The 18,150-nt window shown below is 37.7% G+C and overlaps 1 protein-coding gene across 13 annotated transcripts in view; it reads left to right on the top strand.

Moving 5' to 3' along the window:
• Positions 1–18,150, top strand: part of TMEM232 (transmembrane protein 232) — a 409,022-nt gene that overhangs the window by 116,073 nt on the left and 274,799 nt on the right. For all 13 annotated transcript variants that reach the window (XM_049871958.1, XM_049871892.1, XM_049871935.1 and 10 more), the window contains 2 exons: positions 2,057–2,180; positions 3,142–3,397. In XM_049871958.1, coding sequence (XP_049727915.1) covers positions 2,057–2,180; positions 3,142–3,397 — 380 coding nt within the window. The remainder of the gene's footprint in view (positions 1–2,056; positions 2,181–3,141; positions 3,398–18,150) is intronic.

The following is an 18,150-nucleotide window of genomic DNA, read 5'->3' as shown; positions in this document are numbered from 1 at the left end:
CTAGTGCTGTGTTATAATTTGGCCTTCAATTTGCCTGCCATTGACTATCTAATTTGAATTCTTCATATTCAAATTCAGTTTGAATTTTTCTCTCAACATGCTTTGATTTTCAGTTTTGACTTCTAACAAATTCTAGCTGATAAGGATTAATGCTTCTATTCTGTTTTAGAAAAGCATTTTCACTTATAGAAAATTTTGCAGTCAGTAGCATTGATTAAAATTGTGTTTCTGGCAACAGCATTCTTCTACCATAGGTGGCTGACACTGATGGATCTTTTTCAATCCATATTTCAATGAGGGTGCCCTAGGTTAGATACAATTTTTCAGACTTATAAGAGAACAGGAGAACTAAAACATTATGACCATGAGCTATATTCAGGGGAAAAAGAAGTTTTACAATCCATAAGATTGTCCTCTCCTGTACTTGACCTGATTGTGAAGTATGAATGATGAGTACTCTAGGAAATGCCTCATTGCTCATTTTGGAGGAATATCTGGACCTCTCCCTTCTGCCACTCTAGGACATTATAGAAAGAGAAAATTATCAAACTCATATCATTTAATTTTGAAGAAATAGGAAAAGGATGAGTAAAGGAGAGAAAGTACTAAATTTAATCTTTTCTTAATCAAAAATATAATATTACCTTTCATAATATACTTCCATTAATACATCATTAACCAAAGCTACATTATGTGGCTACTCCCAGCTTCAAGGGAACCTGAAGAGGTATTTTTTAAAAATCAAATTTATTGAGGTATAATTTACATACAATAAACTTCACCCTTTTTATGTATACAGATCTATGACCTTTGACAACTGTATATACTCATGTAATCACTACCCCAATCAAGATAAAGAATGTCCATCTTGAGGAGCCAGCTTTAAGCATTTTACCATCTTGAACAAAACTGAGGTCCTGAAATGATGTCAAGTAGGCAGTAGACAATGTCTGTCACACGAATGTTAAATATAGAAAATTACAAAAAGGAAATTCCCATAGGTGGGAGAAGACTTCGGGTACAGTTAACCTAGCTTAAAACATGACCTTATGTCAGTCTCCCAGATCTACTTATGTCTCAATTTCCCAATTAAAAAAAAAAAAAAGTTTTAAAAAAGCTCTTGAATGTGTCAGAAATTGTTGTGAGGATCAAATGAATTAATTTATATGAATGCATATTGAGATTTTTAAGGCCCTACTCAGATATAAAGAATTATCCTTATTTTTCCTATGATCAAAGATGTTTCCTTTTGAAAATGATGATGAACTTGATTTATTAGCCGAAAGTACTGAAATTATGCGATTAAAATATACTTATAAAATATACCATCTATTTAATTTATTAATGGCCTGTAAATCATGGCAATAAGCAGCTCAAGGCAGGGGTAATTTTAAACTTGCATTCTTAGCAGTTCTCTTTCCAACCATATCTCTTTCAATTGAGTAAAAATAGCATTAAGTGAATAATTTATTGAAACATCAGAATATCATGTACATGTATGACTAATAAATTCTGCGTAATTTCTGGTTTATTGTATAATACTTTGAAAACAAATCTTGACAGTCTTTTATTCAATGTGAAATATTTTGAGAAACTGTACTTTTTGTAAAATCAAGTAACATTGACTTTTTGGAGTATTTTAGAAGAATACTATTGTTCTTTACTTTGCAATTTACCACTTGGAGTCAGTTATAAAAAGTTAAATCAAAACCTATTGTGAGATTTTCGGGGCATTTTTTCTTTTTTCTGTAGAACCAGAGCCCTTGATTGCTAGCCATACAGGATCTGTGGAGAAATGTGATTGTGTGTAGTATTTATTACTCTGAGAGGTTTGTCAGAGCACTACTCCAAAATCAAACATCTTGCCAAAATGTGGCCCTTTCCTGTAGACTTTTATTATAATCCGTGTCAACCAATACTGGTCTTAATTAGAAACAAATATATCTGGTAATCCAGAACACTCATTTCCTCTGGCCTATACTTTTTTTTTTTAATTTAAAAATTAGTTATTATTATTTTCCATTAAAGCCTGTCATTTTGTTCATAATATTTCCAGGTTGGATTCAGCACTGGCTTTGTTGGTCCTTGCGGAGGCTGCCAAATTAAACATGGTCTGCCTGAAAGCTTTAATGGATCTAGTAAGAGATTTTATTTTAAGCATTATGTCTGCTCAGAATCAGGTAAGAGAATTGCTAACACATAGCCATGAAAAGAGGCCTGGATAGAAATAAAATTTATTTCTGCCGTTATTTAAATTGCATATCATATTAGGGCATATGATGAGCAAAACTTTATAATAATATTTTAACTGAATATAAATTAAGTGCACATTATGGAAATTAAAAATAGATATTTTTAAAAGATAATTACCTTTCAGTCTTAGTTTGTATGTATATATAAAAAAAAATATATAGATGGATTAAATTTTATTTACAAATTTGAGATCATATAGTCATATATAGCTTTTTTCTTCTTTTTAAAAATATATATTGCAAACATTTTTCATTGCCATTAAATTTATTAAAATATATTTTAATGGGGTTGAGATAACTTATTTCACCATTTCTATGTTGTTGAATATTGAGTTTGTTTCTAATTTTCATAGTTTAATTAGAAATAATGCTCAACTGGTATCTTCATATATAAAATTTTTAACTATATTTCTGATTATCCATTTAGAATAGATTCATGAAAACAAATTATTAAATGGAAGACTAAAGTTTCCTTTAAGGTCCTTAGGACAGATATCTAAATTACTCTTCAGAAGATTTTCATTTTCTTACATTCCTATGAAAAATGTGTGAAACTGCCATATTTTAGAATTCAGCTTTATCAAACAGATTCTTTTTCAATATAATATAGGAAATAGTATCTCATTGTATTAATTTACATTCCATTAATTACTAGGGAAGTAGAAAAGTTGTTATATACTAACTAGCTATTTATGTCTTTATTCTTTGAACTGAATTTTTATTCAAAATACTCATGGAAAACCTCTTTTTTAATATGTACCTTTTAGGAATATTTATTACAATTGAGTAACTCCATAAAATTTAAATATATTTAGTACAAGTGCACAATATAATTCTTAATTATGACAGAATATACTTCGATTGTCTAAGAGCTATTTTCTCATTTCAGGAAGAAAGCTACAAGGTCAACGATTTTTCCTGGGCTTGGAATATAGTCTACACATACGTAACAATTCTTGCAGAAATCTGCTTATATGCAGCCACTTCTGATTTGCGAAAAACTGTTTTTATTGGTTTCTGTGGCTGTAAAAGTTCACAAAAAAACATTTCACTCAAAGACACCGTATCAGAAGATGAACCCGTATTAAGGGAAGCAAGTGTTTTAGGCCTTTTGAAATATTTTTCTTCAAAAATATCAGAAAATTGTAAGTGAGGTTTTTTTCTAACTTGATGAGTAATATTTTTAAATGTCCCTATTTACCTATAGTAATAAGCCTTTTTTAAAGTTAAATTTTCAGAGTGGGAACTAATTTTAAATTTAATAGGATTTCCTAAAAATTTAAAAAAGAATATAACATAGATTTTCAAAAATAATTTTAAAACCTCTGAGATATAAACTAGATTTGGTTGATGTATGATTCAAATTATCTTCCTCGAAAGGAAGAAATGACTTTAGGAAAACTTGTGAAAAATAAAATTTGTTTTTTCTTACTTTTTATTCTTTTCCCCATAAGGGCTTCTTCTATTCTCTCTTCCTTTTACTCTAATCGTCTGCTGTTTCCTTCTTGTTTTCTTCCTGCCTAGAGGATATTTTGGAAATTGTTCGCTCAAATGTTGTGTTGCATTCTGTACACTTGCCATAATAGCGTGGAAAATAGATAGTTTGAAAATGAGTATCACCTGCAGGCTTTCTCAACATTGACTACTAGGGCAGATGGGCCTGCATTTTAGGAAGATGATATAAAGAACCTGGAGGTGCTGCTTTGTTTAACTGAAAATTTTTTCTCATTATTTTGCTCTTCAAGTAAGTAATGACTTTGTACAGAGTGAAAGAACCAGCTCTGGAGTCACACAGACCTGTATTTTCATTTAAATTCACCAGTATCTCGGAATCTTAGGTGAAAGTTTTTAATCTTGCATGACTTGCTTTCTTTACCTAATAATTACGATGTGAATATTATCCACATCATAGAGCTTTATATATGGAAACATAAACACTTAGCATAGTACCCGGTGCATACTAAAGTTCCAATAAATAGGTGTTATGGCAGTTAAGGTAGTTGTTAATGTTATTATTTCAATAAGAAAGCATCAGTTAGTTGGTAAGGATACATTTACCTAATACTTATTTTTATGACTAGCTAACATGAAAATCCCTGGTTTTTAACATGGAAATCCCTGGTTTATTTATAAATAAAGATATAAAATAGTACTGAAAACATTTAAAAAATGGTTGAAGAATGAAGAAGCAATTTAAACCATAGTTTTGTGAAAGTATTGTTATGGGAAATTAATGACTTCTGTAAAGATAATTTCTTGGTGATCTTATCTAATATCGGAGCAGAACTTGCAGAATCTAGAAGAATGATTGGCTGCTTAGCATGTTCCTTTTTCACTCTGAGATTTTATGTCAGACAAGCTTTCCTTAGAGTCAGATGTTTATTAAAGAGCGAGGTCTCTGACCAGTAAATGAAGTGTTCAGTTTTTATGGTTTTGATTGAATATAAACTTCTATGTATGCTTATAAAAACAAAATATCCATTCAATAGTTGGGTCAACTTAAAGAGCCTGACTTGTATTATTCCTTTTATGATGACCATCCTACACCCTTCCCAATGGAGTTGAACTGTAAGTGGGTTTGCATATTTTTTTAAATGTCTTTTCTCATTTTTCTTCAAGGATTTGATAATCTTTAACAGTTTAGGACCTGAAATAGAGTGAAATATATATATTTTTAATTTATTTATTGTGCTTTAGGTGAAAGTTTACAAATCAAGTTAGGCTCTCAGACAAAAAGCCATACACATCCTGCTGTGCACTCGCAGCTGCTCTCCCCTTAATGAGACAACTCATTCCTCCTCTCCACCCTGTATTCCCCATGTCCATTCAACCAGCTCCTGTCCCTGTCTTCCTTCTCATCTTGCCAGCAGCCAGGAGTTGCTCACATAGTCTCATGTGTCTACTTGAGCCACGAAGTTCACTCCTCACCAGCATCGTTGTCTATCTTATAGTCCAGGCCAATCCCTTACTGTAGAGTTGGTTTTGGGAATGGTTCCAATCTTGGGCTATCAAAGGGTCTGGGGACCACGACTGTTGGAGTTCCTGCAGTCTCAGTCAGACCATTAAGCCTGGTGTTTTTTGAGAATTTAAGATCTGCATCACAGTGATCTCCTGCTCCATCCGGGATTCTCTGTTGTGTTCCCTGTCAGGGCAGTGATCAGTGGTAGCTGGACACCATCTAGTTCTTCCGGTCTCAGGTTGATGGAGCCTCTGGTTTATGTGGCCCTTTGAAATATATTTTTGAATTCTTTCAAAATTGAAAAGACTAACATTTTTCATTAAAGTGATTTTAATGAAAATCAATTTATGAATCCTATTTTGATATAACTAACAGTGGGAGTAGTTGTCCTGGACCCATAAAAATATCAGAATAGTAATGACATAGTTTAGGTTTGAATATTTTCGTGTGCCTGAAACACAGAATTTTGCCCCTAGAAGAGTTGATTTTGAGCTATAAATACACAAGGAAAAGTGTTAAAAAATAATTTTCTTAGACACACAGAATTTTTGCTTTGTTGCTGTTAGTTGCTGTAGAATTGATTCTGACTCATGGTAACCCTATGTGTTACAGAGTAGAATTCCATTTCTTGGCTGTAATCTTATTAGAAACAGATAGCCAAGCCTTTTCTTCTATGATAGTACTGGGTGGGTTCAAACCACAAACCTTTAGGTTAACAGTCCATTGCAAACCAATCCCTGTTGAAATTCTGGTTTTGAGAAACACTTTGCCTTGGTGGTTTATAGAGGATAATAATAGTCAATATTTTTTGTGTACATACTATGCACTTAACATATATTAACTAACTCATTAGGTATTATAACAAGACTACATCATAGACGTTCATATTACCCCCATTTTATATATCAGAAAACTGAGGGACTAAGAGTTTATTTGCCCAAGGAAATATAGTTAGATAAGGGTAGATCAGAGACTTAACCCAGGCAGCTTAGCTTCAGAATCCAAATTGGTAACCACCTCGCTATACTGAGCTTACTAGATTAGTTGACCCATTGGATGGAAGTTTTCTTGAATTATGCATCTACATATTGAAGAATGTGAAAAAGTTCACTTTTAGAAGTTCTTTCTGATGGTCATTAACCTATGGCAGTGTTTTTGAAACCATGGTCACAGACTGGAACATCTGGGGTCCTTGTTTACAGTGTAAATTCCTGGGCCCTATTCTACAACTACTGAGCAGACTTTCTAAAAATGGAATCCAGGAATCTGTATTATTGAACCACTTCCCACATTGTAGTTTTGAGAAAACCTAACCTGTAACTTTAGTTGTTAAACAAGTTAGTAAAATATTGTCCTCATCATGGAACAAAATACTTCTCTTACTTATTGTTATAGACCTATATAAAGCAAGCCAGTTTGTGTTTACATTAGATAATTTATATATAACTTTATATATATAACTTTGGAGCCCTAGTGGTGCAGTGGTTAATAACGGGGCTGCAAAACGAAAGGTCTGCAGTTTGAATCTACCAGCTGTTCCTTGGAAACCCTGTAGAGCAGTTCTACTCTGTCCTATAGGGTTGCTATGAGTCAGAATCTACTCCATTGCAACGGGTTTGGTTTTTGATTATATATAACTTTACAAAAAGGGAGACATAGCTTTAATTTTATAACCTTTAAATTTGAAATGCCATCTGCTGTGTTCTTTGGCTGGACCAAATTTATTGGTTTTCACAATGGTAAAATGATAGATTTTGAAGAAGCCTGATTATCTGGAATATGTGTTGTGATAATAAAACTCATGTGGAGTTACCAGGAGTTGGAATAGACTCCATGGCAACTGGCTTGGATTTGGCTTATGGTGGGTCTTTGGAAAACCAACAGATTCTTATTTGGTGTTTCTTGCATAAGAGAGTAGAATGTTTAAATATAGATAATGAATCACAAAACCAAGAATATCTTAAAGTAGTATGAAATCCTGTAGGTCATGTAGTTCTCATGTAATGTACGAATATCTTCCAGACCATTTCCAAATAGCGGCTAGTCAGATTCTTCTTGAAATGCAGCGGAGATGTAGAACAGTCGTCTTCCAATCTTGCCATTCCATTATTGGACACTGTGAAAGATACTTCTTTATTAAGCTGAAATCTTTCTTTCCATATCTTACGAACAGTGACTGAAGTTTTCACCTGGAAGCCAGGAAAAAAAAAGTATAATCCTTTTCCCACGTGCAAACCTTTCAAATATTTTGAGATAACTTTTTTTTTTTTTTACATTGGCTCACCTTCTTCCATCTGTCTGCTTACTGCCAAATACCTATTATAATTTTTTGGTGTACATGAAAAGCACATTTTTAATATGGTTTAGAATTAAATTCTGAGGTTTACTGGAAGTTTGTTGTATTGGCTTTTTTGTTTGGGTTTATAATAATTTATTCTAGTGTTATAAGATGGTGTGAAGATGCATGGGACCTAAGTACATTGTTGTCTATGGATGAGAAAAGTAAATATGACAGTTCCTTTTATTCTTTTGTTGAAAACGATTTTCCTAAACTCATTATACAATGATAGTAGTGAGTGAAATCTATGTCACAATTGTAAAATAACTCTCTGTGCTTCATTTACATTCGTTTTAACATAGGAAAAAACATTAACACAGAGCAGTAATTCCCCTTTAGAAAATAAATGGAAGTTAATTGGAATCTTAGAACCAATTAAAACTTTTAATGATACTCTATTAAATCTTCAATATACCTCTCACCTTGGTGGAGGTTATTTGGAAAAGTATTCAGTAATATGATTGTGTTTTTATACATGGAAAATATTTAATTCCTTTAAAATCCACATACATGTTAGCAATTGAGGCTTTCCTCAAGGTTCATAAGGTTGTATACTGACAAATCTAAAAGTATAGTACTACTGATGATATTATATACATATAAGGAAATTAAGCTCAAGCATAACAATTGTAAGGATGGCTCAGGACCAGGCAGTGTTTCGTTCTGTTGTGCATAGGGTCGCTATGAGTTGGAACTGACTCGATGGCACCTAACAACAACAACAAGGAAATTAAACACATCTCTTCATCTTTTTTTTCTATTTTACATTTTTTAAACAGCTTTATTGAGGTATAAGTGACACACATAAAGTGTATAGTTTGATAAATTTTGACATATGTATACCCCTATGAAACTACTACCAAAATAAAGACAACAAAAATATAACATCACTCAAAAGTTTCTTCATGCCTTTTTGTATCCCTCTCTTCCAATCATCCCTCCCATCTTTCCCTACCACCCACCCTACTTTATCCCCAGGAACCACTGACCTGCTTTCTGTCCCTATAGTTTGTGTTTTCTAGAATTCTAAAGAAACTGAATCATTTATATAAATGATTTTTTGAACTGAGTCACTGAGCGTAACTATTTTGAAATTCACTCATGTTGTAGTGTCTATCAGTAGTTCATTCCTTTTATTGCTCAGTTATAGTGCATTGTATAGATATACCACAACTTGTTGATCAACTGACTTGTTGATGGGCATGCAGGTTATTTCCAGGATTCGGCTGTTACAGATAGAGCTATTACACATAAATATTCACGTGCAAGTCTTTGTATGGTATATGCTCTGTGTGTCATTTTGGATAGTTTCTATTGTTAAGCCTTTCATTTCACTATTCTTTTCTTTTCCAATCTCTAATCTGCTGTTAATCCCAGCCAGTGTATTTTTCATTTCACACATTTTAGTTTTTGTCCTTAGAGCAGTGATCTGCAAATTAGGGCCTCAGAGCCAAATTTGGTTCACCACTTGCTTTTTGTAAATAAATTATTGTTGGAGCACAGCTATGTCCATTTGTTTACATGTTGTCTGTGGCTGCTCTTGTGCTAAAATGACAGAGTAGTTGCCACAGAAACTGTCTAGTCTGCAAAGTGGAAAATATTTACTGCCTGGCCCTTTGTTGTTGTTAGTTCCTCTTAAGTCAGTTCTGACTCATGGTGATTTCATGTGTGTGGAGTGGAACTGCTTCATAAGGTTTTCAGTGCTCACCAGGCTTGTCATCTGAGGCTTCTCTGGGTGGGTTTGAATTGCCAACCTTTTGGCTAGTAGTCAAGTATGTAACCATTTGCACCACCTTACGGGAGATATTTACTAACCCCTAGTATAGATCCCGGAAAGCCTGGTGGTATAGTGGTTAAGAGCTGTGACTACTAACCAAAAGGGCCACCGTTCAAATCCTCCAGGTGCTCTTTGCAAACCCTGTGGGGCAGTTCTACTCTGTCCAGTAGGGTCACCATGAGTCTAATTCAACTCGATGGTAGTGGGTTTGTTTTTTGGGGGGGATATTAGTATAGATCCAGAATGCTTAATTGTGCTCATGAGGAACCTTTTCATAGATCAAGAGACAGTCATTTGAACAGAACAAGGAATACTGTGTGGCTTAAAGTCAGGAAAGGTGTGTGTCAGGGTTGTATCCTTTCATCATACTTATTCAATCTGTACGGTGTGTGAATAATCTGAGAAGCTGGACTATATGAAGAAAAACAAAGCATCAGGATTGGAGGAAGACTCGTTAATAACTTACAATAATCAGATGACACAACCTTGCTTGCTGAAAGTGAAGAGGATTTGAAGCACTTACTGATAAAGATCAAAGACTACAGCCTTCAGTATGGATCGCACCTCAACATAAAGAAAGCAAAAATCCTTACATCTGGACCAATAAGCAACATCATGATAAATGGAGAAAAGGTGGAAGTTGTCAAGGACTTCATTTACTTGGATCCACAATCAATGCCTATGGAAGCAACAGTCAAGAAATCGAATGACGCATTGCACTGGGCAAATCTGCTGCAAGAGATCTCTTTGAAGTATTTAAAGCAAAGATGTCCCTGTCTTAGTTACCTAGGGCTGCTATAAAAGAAATACCACAATTGGATGGCTTTAGCAGAAAAACTTTAGCAGAGAGAGTTTATTTCCTCACATAAAGTAGGCTAATAGTCCAAATTCAGGGTATTAGCTTCAGGGGAAGCTAATACCCCTCTGTCAGCCTACTCATCAATCTTCCCCCAGACTAGGAGCTTCTCAGGTGCAGAGACCCTGGGTCCAAAAGAAGCGCTCTGCTCCCAGTGCTGCTTTCTTGGTGGTATGAGCTCGCCCTGTCTCTCTGCTCGCTTTTCTTTTATATCTCAAGATATTACCTGAAGACACAATCCAAACTTGTAGGTTGAGTCCTGCCTTATTAACACTATTGCCGCTGCCCATCCTCCCCCATTAACATCATAGAGGCAGGATTTACAACATATAGGAAAACCACACAATAGCAAGAATTGTGGCCCAGCCCAATTGATACACACGTTTTGGGGGGGACATAATTCAATCCATGATTGTCACCTTGAAGACGAAGGTGCAGCTGACCCAAGCCATAGTATTTTCAGTCACCTCATATGCATGTGAAAGCTGGGCAACGAATAAAGAAGACTGAAGAAGAACTGATGTCTTTGAATTATGGTGTTGGTGAAGAATATTGAATATACTGTGGACTGCCAAAAGAATGAACAAATCTGTTTTGGGAGAAGTAGAAGTATAGCCAGAATGCTCCTTAGAAGCAAGGATGGTGAGACTTTGCCTCACATACTTTGGACATGTTATCCGGAGGTATCAGTCCCTAAAGAAGGACAGCATGCTTGGTGAAGTAGTGGGACAGCCAAAAAGAGGAAGACCCTCAATGAGATGGATTGACACAGTGGCCGCAATGATGTGCTCAAGCGTAACGATTGTGAGGGTGGTTTAGGACTGGCCAGTGTTTCATTCTGTTGTGCATAGGGTTGCTATGAGTTGGAACCGATTCGATGGTACCTAACAACAACAACAATCTAGGTGTTTGATGTGGGTTTTTTTGTTTTATATTGTCCCTACTCTACTTAACTTTATGAACATATGTACTACGATTATAATGACTGATTTATTGTTTGTTCACCAATTCCAACATCTCTATCAGTTCTGGGTTGATCGTAGTTGATTGACTTAACTCCTCATGGGTTGCATTTTCCTACATCTTTTTATGCCTGATAAGTTTTTATTGGATGCCAGATATTGTGAACTTATCTTATTGAATGATGATACTTTTGTTTACTTATAAGTACTCTTGAGTTTTGTTCTGGGATGATGTTAAGTTATTTGGAAACAGTTTGAACCTTTCAGGTCTTGCTTTTATGATTCGTTAGGCATGACTAGAGCAATTTTCAATTCATGGTTCATCACCCCGACTACTCTACCAAATGTCCTGTAAGTCATGAAGTTTTTCAGACTGGCTGTTAGGAAGAGGCATTAAACTCAGCCCTGTATGAGCTGCAGGGAGACTGTTACCACCTTTAGGGAGGTTTTGTCCCTAAAATTTTTTAGCTTCCTCCTACAGATATGCTCATCAGTACTAAGCTAAATACTCAAAGGTGGAGCCTCTGTAGATCTCTGAAATTCTTTCTTTGTGAAGAACTCTTCTCTCAGTATTCCTCATGTGAGTTCTAGCTGCCTTTGCTCTTCACCTTAAACTCCATCTTTTTAACTCAGAGAGTCCATCAGGCTCCAAGTGGGTTCTTCCTCTCTGTAGCATTGCCTAGAATCTCTCTCAAGATGATGAGGTGGTACAGTTGTAGGACTCACCTTATTTGTTTCCAGTCTTTTAGGGATTCACATTTTCATTTTGTGATGTCAAGTGTCTTGAAAACTGTTGTTTCATATATTCTGTCCATATATTGGCTGCTTCAGGCAGGGGGGTAAATCTGCATCCAATATATTTGAATGCTTTGGCAAAGTTCGCTGTCTTACTCTGGATCCTACATCCTGCTCATCGTCATCTGACCTCTAGTTCTTGGAACTTGACCAAGTAGCCTGCTGTCTGACCTGTGGATTCTGGGAGTCACATGACCAACGGAGGCTGGTTAATAAATCCAGGGCCCTGCCCAAATGGAGAAATTCTTGGGAATAACTTGGGCAGGAGACACCCATGACATTCTGCAGGCAACCAAGAATAAGTTGCTGTCACTACCTACCCTGTAATCTAAGCAGTAGGCCCAATGTTTGGTCGGTCTATTTGGATTTTGGAGAATGCATATTCCACATCTAGGGGCATTTCTGGCTCCCAACCATAAAACTACTCGGAAGAAAACTGCATTCAAATAGGGGCCAGAGCAACAGCAGGCTATGTCTGAATTACAGAAAGCGGTCTCACTCTCCCTGCCTTTAGGCCCTTATGATCCACATTCAGACATGATTTTGGAGGTGTCTGTCATGCATACTTATGCAGATCGGAGCTTATGGCAAAAACCTGAGAAAGCCACTCTACAGCGACCACTGGAATCCTGGACTAGAAAGTTTCCAGATGCTGCAGCATGATACACATTAATTGAAAGGCAATTATTCAGCCATTATTGGGTGTTGGGAACCCTGGTTAAGTGCTACGGCTGCCAACCAAGAGGTCGGCAGTTTGAATCCGCCAGGCGCTCCTTGGAAACTCTATTGGGCAGTTCTCCTCTGTCCTATAGGGTTGCTATGAGGTGGAATCAACTGGACAGCACTGGGTTTTTGTTTTTTTGTTTTGTTTTATTGGGTGTTGATTGAGTTTGCCACAATGACAGAGAGACATAAAATCATCATGAGACCTGAAATACCCATAATGTCTTGGATGATGACAGAGAAATACTCTTATAAGGAAGGTGATGCCCAAAATATTTCCATAATAAAATGGAGATGGTTCATACAAGAGCAAGCTACTGGGGGAATGCAGGGAGGCACCCACCATATCCACGAGCAGGTAGCCTCTTTTCCCATAGGTCCTATGCTGTAACCCCCTGAGAAGCTGCCAGAGCTCATTGCTACATAGATAGTGCACTATGAACAACTTTCTGCTGACCAGGAGAAGGCTGCTTGGTTCACAGATGGCAGTTCTAGGGTACATGGACCACATTTGATGTGGAAAGCTGCTGCATTAAGACCAGCAGATGGTTCCAAAAAAAAAGGAAAACCAAACTGGCTGCCTTTGAGTCAATTCTGATGCATAGCAACCCTATAGGACAGAGTAGAACTGCTCCATAGGGTTTGCAAGGAGCAGTGGGTAGTTTTGAACAGACGACCTTTTGGTTAACAGCCGAGCTCTTAACCACTGTGCAACCAGGGCTCCAGAAGATGGAAAGACTCTGATTAAAGAAGGTTAGAACAGGTCAGCTCAGTGGGCTGAACTGCATGCTGTCTTCATGGCCATGATGGAAGAATTGGGCAGTGGGGAGAACCCATATGTTTGAATTTTTATATTCACTGACAGCAGCCAACAGCCTGGCTATATGGTAAGGCAAATGGGTGATGGAAAATTGCACTGTTAAGGGGACACCAGTGTAGGGAGTGGACCTATGGAAAGCACTGTGGGAATTAAAAGGGTACATTTTTTTATTAGAGTAGGACATGTTGATGCCCATTAGAAGTACCCCCTTCCTGGATTGGAAGGCGCCTGGAATCAGCAAGTGGACCTGTTAGTGTGCTCACTTGAGGTGGCCAATTGGGTCCATGAAATGAGTGGGCATGGTGGTGCTGCATCAATGCAGAGATGGGCTAAATCTAGACACATAGCTCTTGCACTCTCTGAGGCATAAAATGCCAATAAGGACTACTTTGCCAGCAAGAAAGATAGAGGTTACAGGTGGCTATGGGGTAGATTCCCTGGGGATAAGGCCCTACACATAGCTGGGAAGTTGTTTATATTGGATCAATGACACTGGTGGCACCAGGTGGCTACCAGTGGGTCTGCACAGGAATAGATACTTACTCTGGACCGGGCTTTACATACCTTGTGACAGATGCAAATGTCAAAAACAGCATTAAAGGATCGGAACAAAAGATATAGTACCAATTTGGGCCACCGAGCAATAGTTCACCAGACTAAGAAACACACTTTACGGCTCACAGGGTGCAGCGATGGGCCAAGAAACATCATATTAAATGGACATACCATATTGCATACCAACCTCAGATAATGGTTGGATAGAGAATTGGAATGGGCAATTGAAACATTTGTCATCTAAAACAGGGAGATAAAGGTATGAAGGACTGGCTTACATGCCTTCATGAGTGTATACTCACACTCAGCATGAGGGGGAGAAAGGGAGGATCATCACTGGACAGATCCCTATGCTTCTCTGAGGGACTTGGAGAAGAGAGGATATGGAAGGATGCTGGTGCCACTGCACAGTTCTTCCCCATGTCACCTAAAATTACTTTTTTCTTGCCAGATGCTGCAGTCCCAAGACCAGGGATGTAGCTGCGGGTCCTGGAAGCAGGGGTAATCACTAAGCAAGCGACTGTAACAGTACCCCTGAACCTGTACACCAAAATTCCCAAAGGTCTAACAATACCCCTGAACCTGTACACCAAAATTCCCAAAGGTCTTATGGGATGGATTGTACTTTCCCACCATCTGGCAAAATTGGGATTAACAGTAAATACTGCTGTATTGCCTACTGGTCGAGATAGCCTGCTAGTGTTGCACCTCAGAAACCCCACCCAACATGAGTGGGAATGGACTGAGGGGGAAGCACTTGCTAGGCTGGTCTTGCTACCAGCAATATGAACTGGCACAGCAGATGAACCTGATCTTCCTTCCCAAGGTGGAAAAGTTTGGGTAAAAGTAAATGACAAATGGAAGGAAGGAGAAATAACAGCTGAAGGTAAAGGAATGAATAAATGGGTTATGTAGTGGGGGAAATCTAACATTTTGCTGATACCATGAGAGAGACTCAGAGCAAGGGAATAATCTCTCAGTTAAATTTTATCAGAGGCCAGAGAGAGTGAAGCTGAGATGACTTTTGGAGAACCTGACTAGATCAGATGGATACCTGCAGTAGACCTGAATAGGTGGTACCTGAGTAACCTCACCCTGAGGACTCTTTTGCCCTACTGAAGGACTAATTGTTAATGACTGTTTTGGACTGGTAAAATGATTGGGAGAGGGAAACTAATCCTTCGAGTATGAAAGTGCCAGTGGCTAGAAGAGCTGGAATGTGTCCTGTGGTGCAGTGAGTTACTTAATATGGCCCTTCTAGGTATAGACTTTGTGACTCCCTTGCAAAGATTGAATGGAACTGTGTAAAAGAAGGTGCTTGTGGCCTGCCAATGGGATTGAACAGCTTGTTGCTAATGCATGTAAGGCGTATGGAACCTGTGATGGTTAAGGTTATGTGTCGACTTGGCTGGGCCATGATTTTCAGTGGTTTGGCAGTTATGTAATGATGTAATTTGGCAATTATGTAATGATGTAGTCATTTGTCATTTTGTGATCTGTTGTAAATCCTAGCCTCTATGTGTGTGGTTATGGTCTCTTTTGGGAGTGAGTTGTCTGTTATGTTAATAAGAGGCAGGATTAGGGTGAAATTTATCTCTTGAGTCACTGCCTTACTAGAGAGTGTGACTCAAGTCACCACCCTTACCACCCTTATTCAAGGGGTACCCTTGCACCACATTGCTCAAGCAAGAGGATTTTCCTTGAGGGTATGGTCTGCATCCAATATATATGAATGCTCTGACAAAGTTCACTCTCTTGCTCTGGGTTCTGCATCCAGCTCATCATCTGGTTCTTGGAACTTGAGCCAGCAGGCTATTGTCTGACTTGCTGATTCTGGGATTGACCAGCTTCTGCAGCCTTGTGAACCAGCAGCCTGTCATCTGACCTGCCAATTTAGGTTCATCAGTCCTTGCAACCATGGGAGTCAGGAAAATCCTCCAACCTGGTGGATGCCTGACCCATGGAATTAGGACTTGCCACCCTCCACAACTGTGTGATCCATTTCTGTGGTGGTTCGTGAGTTCTGTGAGATGTTGCAGCAAATTATGAAACCCAAAGATGGGAGGGAGAGTACTGAGGGGAGAAGGAGTAGTTGATGTTAGAGATGCTGGAGTGGTACAGCAGTTTGGAAAAGTTGGAGATTTGGGATACCTTTAGCCTCTGTCTCATATGAACCACCTTTGTGCTGAGCCTTCTAAAAGAAAATATTCATTCACTACGGTATACTCCCAATTCGTCTCTCATATTTTGTGCTATCTTTTCATATATAGGCAGTTCCCAGGTTATGAATGAGGTCCATTCCTAACTGTGTCTTTAAGTCGAATTTTTAGGTAAGTCAGAATGGGTGCATATGGTTCTTATTTAGCCTTACTAGTGGTGGCATGCCTGGTGGATTCGAACTGCTGACCTTTTGGTTAGTGTGAGTCAGAATTGACTCAATGGCAGCAGGTTTTTTTAGGTTTTGGTAGTGGTGGTGCAGTGGTTAAGAGCTCAGCTGCTAACCAAAAGGTTGGCAGTTTGAATCTACCAGCCGCTTCTTGGAAACCCTATGGGGGCAGTTCTACTCTGTCCTATAAGGTCGCTATGAGTCAAAATCAACTTGATGGCAACAGGTTTAGTGCAAGAAAATGCTCAAAGCCTTTTCAATTTTAAAAACTTCACGTGCACCAACTGAAGGTGATTGTGATGAAGAATTTGTTGCTGGTAGCGTTGGTTCAGTCACTTCAAGGTGAAGGCAAACTCACATACATTAAAGGGCAAGTACGAGTTGTCTATAAGTTGAACAATTGTAACCTAGGGACTTACTGTATTTCAATTTTCTGTGTGCTAAAAACCCATAATTCATTGTTACTACTTTTGCTTTATAAAGCCAGTTATATTTAGAGTAATTAGAAATATGAAATATATCCTTCATATTTTCCTTTATTTATATCTTTCCTAGAAATCTTCATTTTGTTTTATAGACCTCAATTTTGTCTGGTATCATACGCCTTCTACTTTTAACTTATCCTGTGAATAAAAAGGTCTAATTGTAATGAGGAGTCCTGGTGGCACAGTGGTTAAGAGCTCAGGCTGATAACCAAAAGGTCAGCTGTTCGAATCCACCAGCAGCTACTTGGAAACCCTGTGGGGCATTCTACTCTGTCCTGTAGAGTCAGTATTGAGTCAATGGCTCCAGGTTTGGTTTTTGAATGGTAATGAATTTTAACAGGTTTTTTTTTCTTTTGTCTGAAAAGTTCTTCATTATTAAAGATATTTTCACCAAATACTGAATTCTGGGTTGTCAGTTTTCTTGTTTGTTTTACTTTCAGCATGACAAAGATGTCACTCATTGTCTTATGGCTTCAGTTGTTTTTTGATGAGAAGTCTGATGTTGATACAATTCTTACTTTGTTCTACTGTATATAATGCATATATATTTTTTCTGGCCACCACTTTTCTGTTAGTTTGTCATACTTCGGTGGCTTGCGTGTTGCTTTGATGCTGGAAGTTATACTGCCAGTATTTCAAATGCCAGCAGGGTCACCCATGGTGGACAGGATTCAGTGGAGCTCCCAGAATAAGACAGACAGGGAAGAAGGACCTGCCAGTCTACTTCTGAAAAGAATTAGCCAGTACAAACCTTATGGATAGCAGCGGAACACTGTCTGACATAGTGCCAGAAAATGAGCCCCTCAGGTTGGAAGGCACTCAAAATATGACTGGTGAAGAGCTGCCTCCTCAAAGTAGAGTTGATTTTAATAATGTGGATGGAGTAAGGATTTCAGAACCTTCATCTGATGATGTGGCACAACCCAAAATGAGAAGAAACAGCTACAAACATCCGTTAATAATCAGAACGTGGAATGTACAAAGTATGAATATATGAAAATTGGAAGTTGTCAAAAATGAAATGCATAAACATCAATATCCTAGGCGTTAGTGAGCTGAAATGGACTGGTATTGGCCATTTTGAATCAGACACTTGTATGGTCTACTGTGTCGGTAATGACAACTTGAAGAGGAATGGCATTGCAGTCAGAAAAAGAACATTTCAAGACCAATCCTGAAGTACAGCCCTGTCAGCCATGGCATAATATACGTATGCCTACAAGAAAAGACCAGTTAATATGA

This window comes from Elephas maximus, chromosome 2 (assembly GCF_024166365.1).
Source record: "Elephas maximus indicus isolate mEleMax1 chromosome 2, mEleMax1 primary haplotype, whole genome shotgun sequence".
Classification (NCBI taxonomy): domain Eukaryota; kingdom Metazoa; phylum Chordata; class Mammalia; order Proboscidea; family Elephantidae; genus Elephas; species Elephas maximus.
Note: the sequence above shows the minus strand (reverse complement) of the source record. Positions and strands in the feature narration are given on the sequence as shown.